Source organism: Microcaecilia unicolor, chromosome 4, assembly GCF_901765095.1.
Source record: "Microcaecilia unicolor chromosome 4, aMicUni1.1, whole genome shotgun sequence".
Taxonomy (NCBI): domain Eukaryota; kingdom Metazoa; phylum Chordata; class Amphibia; order Gymnophiona; family Siphonopidae; genus Microcaecilia; species Microcaecilia unicolor.
In genome coordinates, this window is record NC_044034.1 from 293642621 (window position 1) to 293656167 (window position 13547).

The 13547-nt window shown below is 43.9% G+C and overlaps 1 protein-coding gene across 21 annotated transcripts in view; it reads right to left on the bottom strand.

Annotated features, from left to right (window-relative positions):
• The window catches only part of CAMK2B (calcium/calmodulin dependent protein kinase II beta), a 453822-nt gene that overhangs the window by 82054 nt on the left and 358221 nt on the right, over nucleotides 1-13547 (bottom strand). For 15 of the 21 annotated variants that reach the window (XM_030201732.1, XM_030201722.1, XM_030201730.1 and 12 more), the window contains one exon: nucleotides 1111-1151. In XM_030201732.1, coding sequence (XP_030057592.1) covers nucleotides 1111-1151 — 41 coding nt within the window. The remainder of the gene's footprint in view (nucleotides 1-1110; nucleotides 1152-13547) is intronic. The other 6 variants (XM_030201729.1, XM_030201727.1, XM_030201734.1 and 3 more) reach the window with 1 other exon arrangement.

Below are 13547 nucleotides of genomic sequence, written 5' to 3' on the forward strand. Positions count from 1 at the left end.
TTATTATTAGCATTTGTATAGCGCTACCAGACGCACGCAGCGCTGAACACCTGACACAGAGAGACAGTCCCTGCTCAATAGAGCAGGGTGCCTAAATTTAAGCATCAATTGCACACTTACATTTATAAAATACTGTGACACATGTAAATGTACACTGATGCACCTAAGTGCTATTCTGTAATTACATGCTGAAATCACATATAATAATAAGAGTGGTGTCCACAAGGGAGGGCATGCTTGAGGCATACTGTAATTTGAGCATGTATATATCACATTTAAGCATGCCCATTTACGCCAGCCATAGACTTAGCATACATGTGTGCATCTACATTTAGGTGGGCCAATGCCAACTTACAGTATTATTCTATAACAGGGGTTTTCAATCCAGTCCTTGGGACATGCCAAGATATTCAGGTTTTCAGGATACCCACAATGAATATGCATGAGATAGATTTGCATATAATGGAGGCAGTGCATGCAAATTTATTCATTGTGAATATCTTGGAAAGCAGACTGGTTTGGTATGTCCTGAGGAATGGGTTAAGAACCCCTGTTCTATAAGGACATTTATGCGTGTAAGTATCCTTATACAATACGCTCACTGCCCATGTTATTTGGGTATCTAAATGGAGGTGCCCAGTTATAGAATTACTGCTTTATTCACAGCCAATGGCCTTAATCTTCTTCCTTTGTCACCTGAACAAACTGATGAATCAGACATGCTCTCTGTGCTTCATTCTAATTTGTTTTAGTTTGGATCAGCCCTTCCCATATCCTCAGTAGTTCACCTATTCCAGGCTAAGCTTATCAATGCCACATCAAGTGACCAGTCAGCAATGTTGCTACCAAAGCTTCTGGCTCCACATGGAATTTAAAACTTAATGTGCAGCATTTGCCCAAGATCTGTGCAATGCAAAATCTGAGCCCTGACATTCAAAGCCTGACCTGCCAAGAGCAAAGACACTTTCAAAGATTCTTCATTAGTTCAGTTAAAGCTTGTCATCAGGCAGACTTCTGTTTTCTACACTTAACCCATCAATTACAATCTGCACCAGCCTGTGATGGTACAAAAGAGATATGAGGATGTGAAACATCAAAATGTCTTCTTACCTTGCCTCCATCAGCTTTCTTGTTTAGTAAACTCTTAGCTGCTACATTTGGGGAAAAAAAGGGGAGACAAAACAAGACAAAATATTTAATTGTTTGTCCCCTCATACTGGTAACAGCTGCAATCTGGCATGGCAGAGTCGCTCCCACAGCAAGACCACATGTATCTTCAACGCTGAAGGACAGGGAGAGGCTAGTTCATACCTCTACTGAAATAAGAATAAAGAGAGATGTGAGGTGGCAGGGAAGAAGGAAGAGGCAGGTGGAGGGAGGGCCATCTTGAAAAGGTGAAGGGGCCACATGTTTTTAAAATTTGAGCTTAAGCATAGGAGACATATGCTCCTTTGTATGATAGTGAATGTCAAAGGCTAAGCACCATCATACTATAATAAAGGGCAGGAAGAGGAAGAGAAAAGGGGGTGAGAGGTATTCCTACACATATTCTATAGACCTGTGGCGCATAAGTGATCCAGCAGAAGAACTAAAGTTATACTTTCTGCATATGATAGCAAACATGTCATCACTTATATAAAATTCAAGTCTAAACTCTTACAAACTCTGGGACACATGAAACAGGGGAAGAGGACCTGGAACCAACACATATATTCCTATCAACCTCATCTGGACACCCAAACTGATGATATGGGTTTCAAAGGAAGGATGCTGTAGAGATGGGAGGTGAGGAGCAGCACCCACAAATTACAAGACAGCACCAAAGTACCATGCTTCCACCAGTAACCAGGTTCTTACACACACAGGTAAATTCCAGTACCTATTTTATACTAATGCAATGCCTAAATGGCATAATAAGATCTAGCCAACAACCTCAGGTTCAGATCAAGAACTCTGCAGCTTTTATAATAAAATGAAAAAGCTACATATAGGCAAATCACTTTTCCATTTTTAAGCACCATTCCTTTGCCTGCAGTAGTGTCCTGGTTTTGAGATGCAGTCAGATAGTTTGGACATCCTGCATAGCTAAGTCTGCTTAGTATCTCCATAGCAGTCCTATGCAAACTATCTTCTCAGCAAGGTCTGGCACTTGGAATCACATTCCTTAATGTATCACTTTATCCCTAAAAATTAGAAAAAGATCCCTCTTCCTCTTTAATCCCCTGCCAGGGCTCACTCATTCATTCTTTATCAACACTTTATGTGGCACAGGTAGCCTGAGCTTTTCAGACCAATTTCTCTGTTTTTAAAATTCTCCCATGTAAAGTGTCTCACAGCACTTAAATCAGATCCCATACCCCACCTCATTAATCTTTCTGAATGTATTTTTCCCCTTCAAGGGGAAAAAAATCACACAGTCACAGGTCATTATCCTCAATAGAGTAGAGAATAAGGACTCATTTTTATGCACTCATTCCAACTGATCTACAGCAGAGGTTCTCAGCCTAGTCCTTAAGACACTCATACTACTCATACTCAGCCAGTTGGGTTTTCAGGATATCCACAATGAATATACAGTAGAGTCCTGATTATCTGACATAAATGGGACCAACAGGTTGTCAATAACCAAAAATGTTGGATAATCCAGACATGTTGGAGCACTAACACCACATTCACTTCATACCCATCCATGAACAGTAGCATCCATGCCTCCCGGAAACTGCAACCCCCCCCCCCCCCCGAAGCATCTCCTACCTCATCCAACCCAAACAGTAGCAGCTGTATGTCCCAGCTCACCCTCAAAGTGCTTACTCTCCCACCCATCCATTGATCTAGCGGTGAAGTTGGAGCAAAAGTAATCCCCAGTCACTCCTGCCCAAGCTGGCTCTGCTTTCAAAATGGCTGCCATGACTTCTGGTAGGGCAGGGGCCAGGACATGTGGATGCTACTGTTGGGTGGGTGGTTATGGGGAAGAAGGCACTTTGGGGGAGGGGGGAGATTCCAGGAGGCATGGTTGCTACTCTTCGGAAGAAATGTGGTGAATGAGATGGGGGTGCATTGCAGGGGCATCGCTGGGCCTGACATTTTGGGGGGGGGTCCAGAGTTGACATGGGGGTCACTAGGCATATAGGTGTGAGTAGTGCTTGGTATAGTACTAAATAATGCCTTAGAGTGTACTTGATAATGGATTTCTAGTAAACAGTCTGTCCTGCATCAACATTAATTATATGCATACTTATGGAAACCTTGGAAATACTAACATTTTAAAATGAAGATGCATTATCCCATAACTTAAACTTTGCTATTATAGTAGACTTGAGTCTGGTCAACCTCTCAACATACATCACAGTATCCTGGAAAATAATTATTGCAGTGTCACATATCCCTCAACTTTGCTTTATAATAAATATAAAATGCTTTAGTAACATAGGCGCCCCGTATAAGAGGCTTGGGGGCCCAACCATGACCTTCCCCTGCTGCCCCCACAAGCGCAGGGCTCCTTCCCTCCTGACTCAGCTCCCCGACTGGCAGCTGTCCTCCTCTCTGTTCCTCCGCGCACGTTTTACTTTCCGTGGCAGCGACGTCAGTGAGGAAGAAGGCACTGCAGGCTTGCCTACGGCTCCAGCTTCTCCCTTCCCTCTTCACACAGTGTCACACCTTCTGCGATGATGCATTTCCTGTTTCCGTGAGGGTGGGATACTGTGTGAAGAGGGAAGGGAGAAGCTGGAGGCGAGCCTGCAGTGCCTTCTTCTTTACTGACGTCGCTGCCATGGACAGTAAAAGGGTTAAATGCTTGGGGGGGCAGGAAGGAACGGAGAGGAGGGCTGTCAGGGAGCTGAGGGAGGGCAGGGAGAATCGCTGGAAGGGGAGGGGAGGGCGAGAGAACAGATCGCTGGACATGGAGATGAAAGGAGGGGAGGGCAGGGGGAGAGAAGAGATCGCTGGAGAGGAGGGGAGGGCAGGGGAAAAGAACAGATTGCTGGACATGGAGAGAAGGGGAGGGCAGGGGGAGAGAAGAGATCACTGGAGAGGAGGGGAGGGCAGGGGAGAGAGGAGAATTGCTGGCCTTGGATGGAAGGGCAGGGGGCAGGGGAGAGAGGAAATTTGCTGGATATGGATGGATGGAGGAGAGGGCAGGGGAGAATGGAGAGTTGTTGGACATGGATGGATGGATGGAGGGGAGGGAAGTCAGGAAGGGGATGCACATGGATGGAGGGAAGGGAGGAGAAATGCTGGACATGGATGGAGTGGAGGGCAGGGAAGAGAGGAGAAATGTTGGACAAGGATGGAGGGAAGGAAAGACAAAGGAAGGAGATGCACACGGATGGAGTGGGAGGGAGAGAGGAGAAATGCTGGCCATGGATGGAAGGGAGGGAAGACAGAGAAAGTAGATGCACATGGGTGGAGAGGAGTGAGGAGAAATGCCAGATATGGATGGAGGGAAAATTGCTGAATTTAAGGGCTGGATTGGAACACTTTGAGGGCAGATATTGAAACTGGAGAAAAGATAGGGACAGGGTTACAGATGGTAGACAGGACGCATGGTGGACACGGTGAGAGAAAAATATCAAATGGAAAGAAGACACTGCATAAAACAGAAGACACTGGGACTAAAGCTAATAGAAAAACTAAATGCTCAGACAGCAAAGATAGAAAACATTTTTTTATTCAGAATTTATTAATTGGAATATGTCAGCTTTTGGAAATGTGCATCTGTGATATTTTGTATGCAAGTTTCAATTTTTCTAGTATTGCTGCATGCTGAGTCTGACTTCTTGAAGTAACTTTCCAGTTCAGTATTTTGCCTTCATATCTGTTGTGTCATGTGTTTTTCATGTGTGATCAAAGTGCAGTATTCTGCTAGCGTGTAGTATTTGCAGCCCTTTTTGTTTTTTTGTTTCACTAGGTTGTGTACTGGTGTTTTAGAGCCCTGTGTAATTATAGTGCTGCCTTTCCATGCATAAGGTAGCAGCTCGTCCTGTCCTCCCAGGTCTCAAACTAATTCATTCATTTTTTAAACTGTACTTATAAATAGTAAGTCTGAATGCCAAGCACCTGATACTTATAATGTCTGTTTTGGTGGCCCTGTACTAGGTCAAAACATCAGAATACAGTGAGTTCCTATAACCAGCCCCTCAAAATGACACAATGATTATGATTAGAACTAATTACTGTTCTAACCAATGAAAGCAATACTCCCTCTGTGTACATCCGTATGCTGCACAAGCTGGCATGTTGAAAATATATGTGAGATCAAATAAAAATGCCACCAGCCACCAACAATAAAGAATGACAACGTAGATAGAGATGTTCATAGATTTGCTTGCTTTGTTTGGGTATCGGGGAATGATATAAAGGGAGACTAACTTCGTGGCCTTCAGCCATCTCAATCTAATCACCTTAGTCAGCTCTCTCCTACTCGCTCCCTTAGTTTTGGCTCCCAGCACTGCTGCCGGCAATGTAAGTGAGGTAAGCACACTGCCTTCAGTGGCCCCGGAAGCTCTCCCTCTGTTGCAGCGTCCCGCCTATGCAGGACAGAAAATTGCAGCAGAGGCAAAGCTTCTGGGCTGCTGAAGGCAGTGTGCTTACCTCACTCACACTGCTTGCGGCCTATAAAATTGAAGAAGGCAGCGCTGTAGACAGCTGAAAGGGAGTAGGAGAGAGCTGACCAAGGCGGTTAGACTGAGAACAGGAGACGGCAAGACGGCTGAAGCAAGGAGTGGGAGGACAGCCAGTAGTGCCCAAAACCCAGGCACTTGACTGGTCATCAGTTTTGGGGGACCTGAGGCTGGAGTGGGGGGGCCTGGGCCTCCAAGGCCCCTTGTAACTACGCCACTGGTACACTGACATACGGACAAGAGGGAGGGGGAAGAGCCCAGATTACCAACCGTTGAATAATTCAAAATGTTGGAAAACTGAAGATCAGTTAATTGGGACACTACTGAATGAGATACATTTGAATACACTGCCTCCTTGATATGCAAATTTATCTCATTAATATTTATTGTGGATATCCTGAAACTCCGACTAGCTGGGTGTGTCTCAAGGACTGTGTTGAGAAACACTGACCTAGGGAACAGTGCTGCTTCAGAATGAGAGCTTACCATTAGAACCCCACGATGGTCACTGTGTGGCACTAAAGTCCAAACTGGCACTCAAGACGCAAAAACCTCAACTGACTGACCCCCCAAATGTGTCAAGGTCATGGCCCTTGAACCCCAATCAAATCACTAAGGCAGTGCTTCTCAACCCTCTCCTAGAGGCCCACCTAGCAGTCAGGTTTTTAAATTATAAAATGAATATGCAAGATAATGACTGGCATGCAGACTCTCCACTATATGCAAATCTCTCTCTTGCATGTTTATTGTGGTAATCTTGAAAACCCAACTGGCTAGGTATGCCTCCATGAAAGGGTTAAGAACAGGGGCGTAGCTACGGGTGGGCCTGGGTGGGCCCGGGCCCACCCAGTCCTAGTCTGCGAGCCAATCGCAGCTCTGATGTTATTTTTTTCTTACCCGCAGCGCGAACGGGCGGCCCTAAAGGCAGCAAGCAGCCAGGCTCATCGACTCTATCCTTCCTTCGCTTCCTGCCCTCTCAGCGTCCCACCCGTTCGAAAGGAAATGACATCAGGGGAAGGCGGGATGCACGCAGAGAGGGCAGGAAGCAAAGGAAGGATGGAGTCGACGAGCCTGGTTGCTTGCTGCTTTTAGGGCCGCCCGTTCGCCGCTGCGACTTGGGGAGTGGAGTGGAAGTGAGCCAGCAGCCTATCTATTCCACTCCCCCGCGCTGCTGTCGCCGTTCAGGCAAGTTAAACAAAGCAGGCAAACCTGTGAGCTGCTGCAAGCTGCATCCACGTTGTCGTTCTTTATTGAGACAGACAGATGGGAGATGCTGTGAAGGGAGAGAGAGGGGGAGGGAGATGCTGGATAGAATGGGGAAGGGGATGGATAGAAACAGGATGGACAGGGGAGAGAGGAGAATTGCTGGACAACAGGGATTGCTAGAGGGGACAGGGGAGAGAGGAAATTTGCTGAAGATGGATGGAGGAGAAGGCAGGGGAATGGAGAGTTGCTGGACATGGCGGAGGGCAGGGGAAAGAGGAGAATTGCTGGGCATGGATGGCTGGAGGGGAAAGGGGAGAGAGGAAATTTGCTGGATATGGGTGGATAGAGGAGAGGGCAGGAGAGAGGAAATTTGCTGGATATGGATGGATGGAGGGGAGGGCAAGGGAAAGGAAAGAGGAGACTTGCTGAACATGGATGGATGAATGGAGGGGGCAGGGGACAGAGGACATTTGCTGGATATGGGTGGATGGAGGAGAGGGCAGGGGAGAATGGAGAGTTGCTGGATGGAGGGAGGGAGGGAGGGGAGAGAAATCAGGGAGGAGATGCGCATGGATGGAGGGGAGGGAAGAGAGGAGAAATGCTGGACGTGGATGGAGTGGAGGGCAGGGAAGAGAGGAAAATGTTGGACAAGGATGGAGGGAAGGAAAAACAAAGGAAGGAGATGCTCATGGATGGAGGGGAGGGAAGACAGAGGAAGTAGATGCACATGGATGGAGGGGAAACTGCTGAGTTGAGGAAGGATAGGGACAGGGTTACAGATGGTAGACAGGACACATAAGGACACAAGAGGATGGTGGACATGGTGAGAGAAAAAATATCAGATGGAAAGAAGACACTGCATGAAACAGAAGACACTGGGACCAAAGCGAATAGATCAGACAACAAAGGTAGAAAAAAGTATTTTATCCAGAATTTATTAATTGGAATATGTCAGCTTTTGGAAATGTACATCTGTGATATTTTGCATGCAAGTTTCAATTTTTCTGGTATTGCTGCATGCTGAGTCTGACTTCTTGAGTTAACTTTCCAGTTCAGTATTTTGCCTTCATATTTTTTGATTTCTAGTTCCTTGTGTCATGTCCGTTGTGTCATGTGTTGTTCATGTGTGATCAAGGTGCAGTATTCTGATAGCGTGTAGTACTTGCAGCCCTTTTTGTTTTGCTTTTTTTTTTCACGAGGTAGTGTATTGGTGTTTTAGAGCCTAGTGTAATTACAGTTCTGCCTTTTCAAGCATAAGGTTGTAGCTCATCCTGTCCTTGGAATTAGTGCTGTTATGGTTTAGTAAGGATATGAGTGTGTTTTTGCACAAGTTTGTGTATAACATTTTGCAGTGGAGCAATTGTGGGATAATGTAATTATATTTAAAAATATCAATTTTTCCATTAAGTATGTATGTGGTTATACTGATGCAAGGCAGCTTTGGGGCAGACTACTTAGAAATCCATCATCAAGTGAATTCTAAGGCATTATTTTGTAGGATCCCAAGAGACACTGCTCATACTTATATAGACAGTGCGTGCCCACCCATATTAGCTCTGGGCCCACCCAAAATCTCAGGTCTGGCTATGCCACTGGTTAAGAAGCACCACTCTAGGGCACTGGTTCTCAAACCTGTCCTGGGGAACCACTAGCCAGTTGAGTTTTCAGCATATTCCTAATGAATATACAGGAGAGAGCTGTGCATATATTGGAAGTAGAAGACATGCAAACCTATTTCAAGTAGACTTATTATGAATATCATGAAAACCTAACTAGATAGTGGTTCCCTACATTTGAGAACTATTGTTCTAGGGGGGCTTGTTTTCATTACTTCAATTGCACTCCTAGCCTAGTCAACCCATGGAGTAAAAGAATAAGCCAAGAATGGAACCCAGAACACCTTCTTGGTATTATAGAGTAGGGTTGTGAAATTCATTTTGATGTTAGGCTGCATTAGAAAAAAAATACATTAAGTGGGCCAACACTGGGGGAGGTTTGAGGAGGCAGGGCTTATGCATGTATTTCCATGTTAAATTATATAAATAATTTTACATTTTTAAAATAGACCCTCCTCATTGTTCCAGTATACCCAGCATCCTCTTTTCTGCCCCCTTCCCCAAGCATCCTACTTCTTCTCTTCTCTAATCATTCTGACTTGTTTTCCCTGCTTCTTTACATTGCCATCCCTTACATCTGAGTCTCAGTGCAGCTGATACTACTGCTGTCATTTCACTGACCCCTTCAGTATAATTACAAGATCCTGATTCTCATGCTGCCATTTATGTAATACAAACAACAACAAAAAAACTTGACTGCTATCCTGATCTGCCACTGCAAGCTTGTAAAATAAATAAATAAATTGATTAAAAAAAAAAAAAACACCCAAAGGGAAGCACTTTCTGTATGTTGATCTCATGTATCATGGGGTTAGCACACAGGTTTTTAAGAAGCTTGCAGGACTTGTGGGCACAAATCAGTGGTATACACAAGCTCCAGAACCCTTCCCTACTTTGAGACTCCTGGGGGCTGGATGAGGCTGTAATGGCCTGTGGGCCACAGGGTTGACACCCTTGGTGTGATGCTCTAACTAGTCAAGCAAGCAAACCAACACAGTGAAGGAGACAATCAACAGATTATACTCTAAAAATTCAAATATTTAATGGCATCCAAGACTCGACACGGGCTGTATTTCGGCCACTAGGCCTGTATCAGGAGTCTCAATAGGATGTATAGAATTAAAACATATTGATGCTCGCTAAACAACAAAGAGAACCCGGTGGATGTAATGTACGAACTGTCAAATATCTCACAAAATACTCATGACGCAGCTGGCAGCTGTGTTGTAATTTAAGTGAAATCTGCCGGGTTCTCTTTGTTGTTTACTGAGCTTCACAACATTTTAATTACATACATCCTATTGAGACTCCTGATGCAGGTCTAGAGGCCGAAACACAACCCGTGTTGGATGCCAATAAATATTTGAAATTTTAAGGCATTGTATGTTGATTTTTTGTCTCCGCTGTTGGTTTGTGTTCGTAAACTCTAGTGGCATACTGTTCCATAGCACTCTTGCATTTCTTTTAAATTGTAGACAATATATCAGGGTGATTCACTCCACACCCACTTATCTTTTTAACACTAAACTGGATCTTCACACCCTCAAATCACTCCAGACCAAAACACACCTTGTGCTTCTGCTCCTGGATCAGTGAGGCCATTGCAGCGTGGCATATGATTCTACCTAATGATCATCATAACACTCCACCTGTACAGTACTATTATTACTGGCAAACTATTGTCACACACATGAACATATCTTAGCTTGTTTTCAACTTTGATTTTTACATATTCAGGATGTCTTCAGCAGTGCAACAGCTTGGTTCTTCCTGGCTGGTCATGCTGTAGCTCCATTAATTCTTTCAATATTAAAATATGATATTCAGACAGATGAAGGCTTCAGGTCATTAGGGATATATAAATTCAGAAATTTTTCATTTGTTTCCCCACTGTCATACTAAATTCTGTAACTTCTAATTCCATCACCTCTAACTACAACAGGACTACAACTCCTAGGATGCATTGGAGGGACCTTACAAAACCAGAACTGGCACACCTGGCCTGCTGGCCTGAAGTCATCTGATAATGCTTTTTCCCCTCCCTCCCTCCTTCCACCCACAGATGACAAAATGTAGTTGCATAATACGATCAAATAAAAGATAATCCTGGTGAGAGTTTCCTTACCTTACGACAAATTTACAGAAGAGCAGAAAGATAGAAAGAGATGAAAAGAAAAGAAGGAAGTAGATAAAAAGAAAGAGAAAAAAAAACACAATGTTTGTGTCGATTCAGGAGAAAGACATGTTTTCCGGAAGCATGCTGCTTGGATTCCATAGGGCAAGGCAAGATGCAAGCATTGGACAGTTGACAGACAGGCAAGAAGTGAGGGGCAGATTGCAGGCAAATATAGGGTGAATAGGAAGTATTAGAAAAAGGTAAACTGACAAGCAATGGGAAAGGAGGTGGCTCACAGCAAAGCATAAGGGGTGGAGGGGCTTCCTGTTTGAAGAAATGGGCTAGAGGGTTTTAGGAGACCTGGGATCAAATCTGGCTTCTCCTGTGAATACTGGCTTTGGCATTGCTTCTTATAGCCTTTCAGCAGAAGTGTGACACATGATCTGCATCCCAGGATAATTTTCCCCAGAGCCGGGCTTTGTCTGAAACATCAATACCAGTTTCCCACAAGAGTGCTTTTTGTCAGGACACCAAACTGGATCCTTTCGTGAACTTGTTTTATTTTTTAACTTTGCAGCTGCTGTGGAAAGTGGAGACTGCTGCTGGCCCTTACCTGCTTATCTTTTTTCCTTCCAACCCTACAACTGTTGGAAAGAATTTATACAGAAGGGGTTGAGAATGTCTATCTATATGGGGGCAAAATAACTCTCCATCTTTATAATAAAATGGGACCAAATTTGGAATGGGGTAAAACCAGTGAAAAGACACACTGAATTTGAAAATTGATCAGATCTGATTGAAGACTTCAGAGAAATAAGCTCCCCAAAAAAGAGCCCAATGCATTCTTATGGAAGAAGCAGTTTCAACATTTGCAGCATAGAAAGCAAAGTCACTCACCTGTAGCAGGTGCTCTCCAAGGTTAGCAGGATGGAAATACTTTTAAAACAAATAGGAGGAAATATTTTTTCACTCAACGAATAGTTAAGCTCTGGTACTCTTTGCTGGAGGATATAGTAACAACAGTTAGAATATCTGGGTTTAAAAAAGAGTTGGACAAGTTCCTGGAGGAAAAGTCCATAGTCTGCTATTGAGACAGACATGGGGGAAGCCACTGCTTGTCCTGGGATTGGTAGCATGGAATGTTGCTACTATCTGGGTTTCTTCCAGGTACTTATTACCTGGCTTGGCCACTCTTGGAAACAGGATACTGGGCTAGTCTGACCCAGTATGGCTATTCTTATGTATATTCTGACTGATTGGTGATACAACTTAACAGAGCCCAATGCAGGAATCGCTCCCCAGCAACCATTCCTGAAGCCTTTGAGAGTACCTCATTGCGCATGCATGTGCCTTCCCACCTGTTATCGCCACATGGGACCAGATTAATCAAATACTATAGCTGATAGAATGCAAGGCCAAGAGAAGGAGGGCAGGGCAGTCAGAATATGCACCCTCAGAGAACATCTGCTACAGGTAACCTCATTTTCTTTAAGGACAAGCAGGGTGCAGTGATTCTGACTGATGGGAATCCCTAGCTCTCAGGCTGTCAGAAACAAAAAATGGGAAAAGCAGGCCTGCAACAGGCAGGGCCTGGAACTGTACTCATCTAACAAACATAAATTTTCTTTTCTTTCTTTCTTTCTTTTTTTTTCGACATTCTGGATCTGAAAACAAATGGGCCTAGGGGAATGGAGTTGGAGTCTAGATCCCAAATAAATTCTGAAGGACTGTTTGACCAAACCTGCTGTTGCATCGAGAACCCTATCCCCGACAGTACTAAGAGATAAATATGTGGACAGAGGCCCATGTTGCAACCCTGCATATCTCCTTAATGAAGGCTGATTTCAAATGGGCTACTGACACAGCCATGGCTCTGGCACTGTGAGCTATGACTTGATCTTCTACAGTCAGCCCAGCCTGGGCATAAGTAAAGGAGATGAAGTCTGCAAGCCAATTGGATAGGAATGATTTACTGATGGTAGCCCCCATCCTGTTGGGGTCAAAAGAAACAAAAAGCTGGGTGAACATCCCATTGGCTTTAGTCTGTTCTGGATAGAAGGCTAAGGTTCTCTTGCAGTCCAAAGCATACAGTGTGCTTTCACCTTGATCAGTATGTGGTTTCAGAAGATCTATCTTGTACTTGGCTCGATCAAAGCTTGTTTTTGTTCACCGTGGATTCTACTGTATTCTGGAGTGTTGTTTGTTTTTACTGCTGTTATATTCACCTCTTTCCACTCATAAAAAGATATTTAAAAAAAAAAAATGTTGGCAGAACAATCAATTGGTTAAGATGGAACTTCAACACTACCTTAGGAATGAATTTAGAATGAGCGTGCAAAACCACTATTATTGTAAAACTTAGTGTAATGTGGATAAGCTACTAGGGCTTGGAGCTCACTGCCGCTACCAAAAACAAGAACTTCCAAGTCAGTTATTTCAGGTGACAGGAATGAAGTGGCTCAAAAGGAGCTTTCATCAGCTGGGTAAGGACAAAAAAAACCTTCTGGAAACTCTTTTTAATCATTTTCATTAGAAAGAGCATGTTTCAAACCCCTTAAAAAAGTAGGGTTGGTTTTTCATCGTTGGCATATAAGGCCCTAGAAATAGGGACAAAGTTGAGGATGTTGTCATTGCAACATCATATACTTCAACATACATTTTTCTATATTGTGTCGTTTTCTTACCACAAGGTGGAGATAGAGAACACTAAAGAACCACAGTGACCCTTGGACGGCTAGCCCCAACTGCCTTCAACTTTGTCCCTATTTCTAGGGCCTTATATGCCAGCGATGAAAAACCAACCCTACTTTTTTAAGGGGTTTGAAACATGCTCTTTCTAATGAAAATGATTAAAAAGAGTTTCCAGAAGGTCTTTTTTTGTAAAAGTGGGCTAAAAATACCCTATTTTTGGCATTTTTGCAAAAATCAACAACTTTACACTCAATTTGTGAACTAATGGAAAATATTAGGAGAATGAAATTTTATATTCGA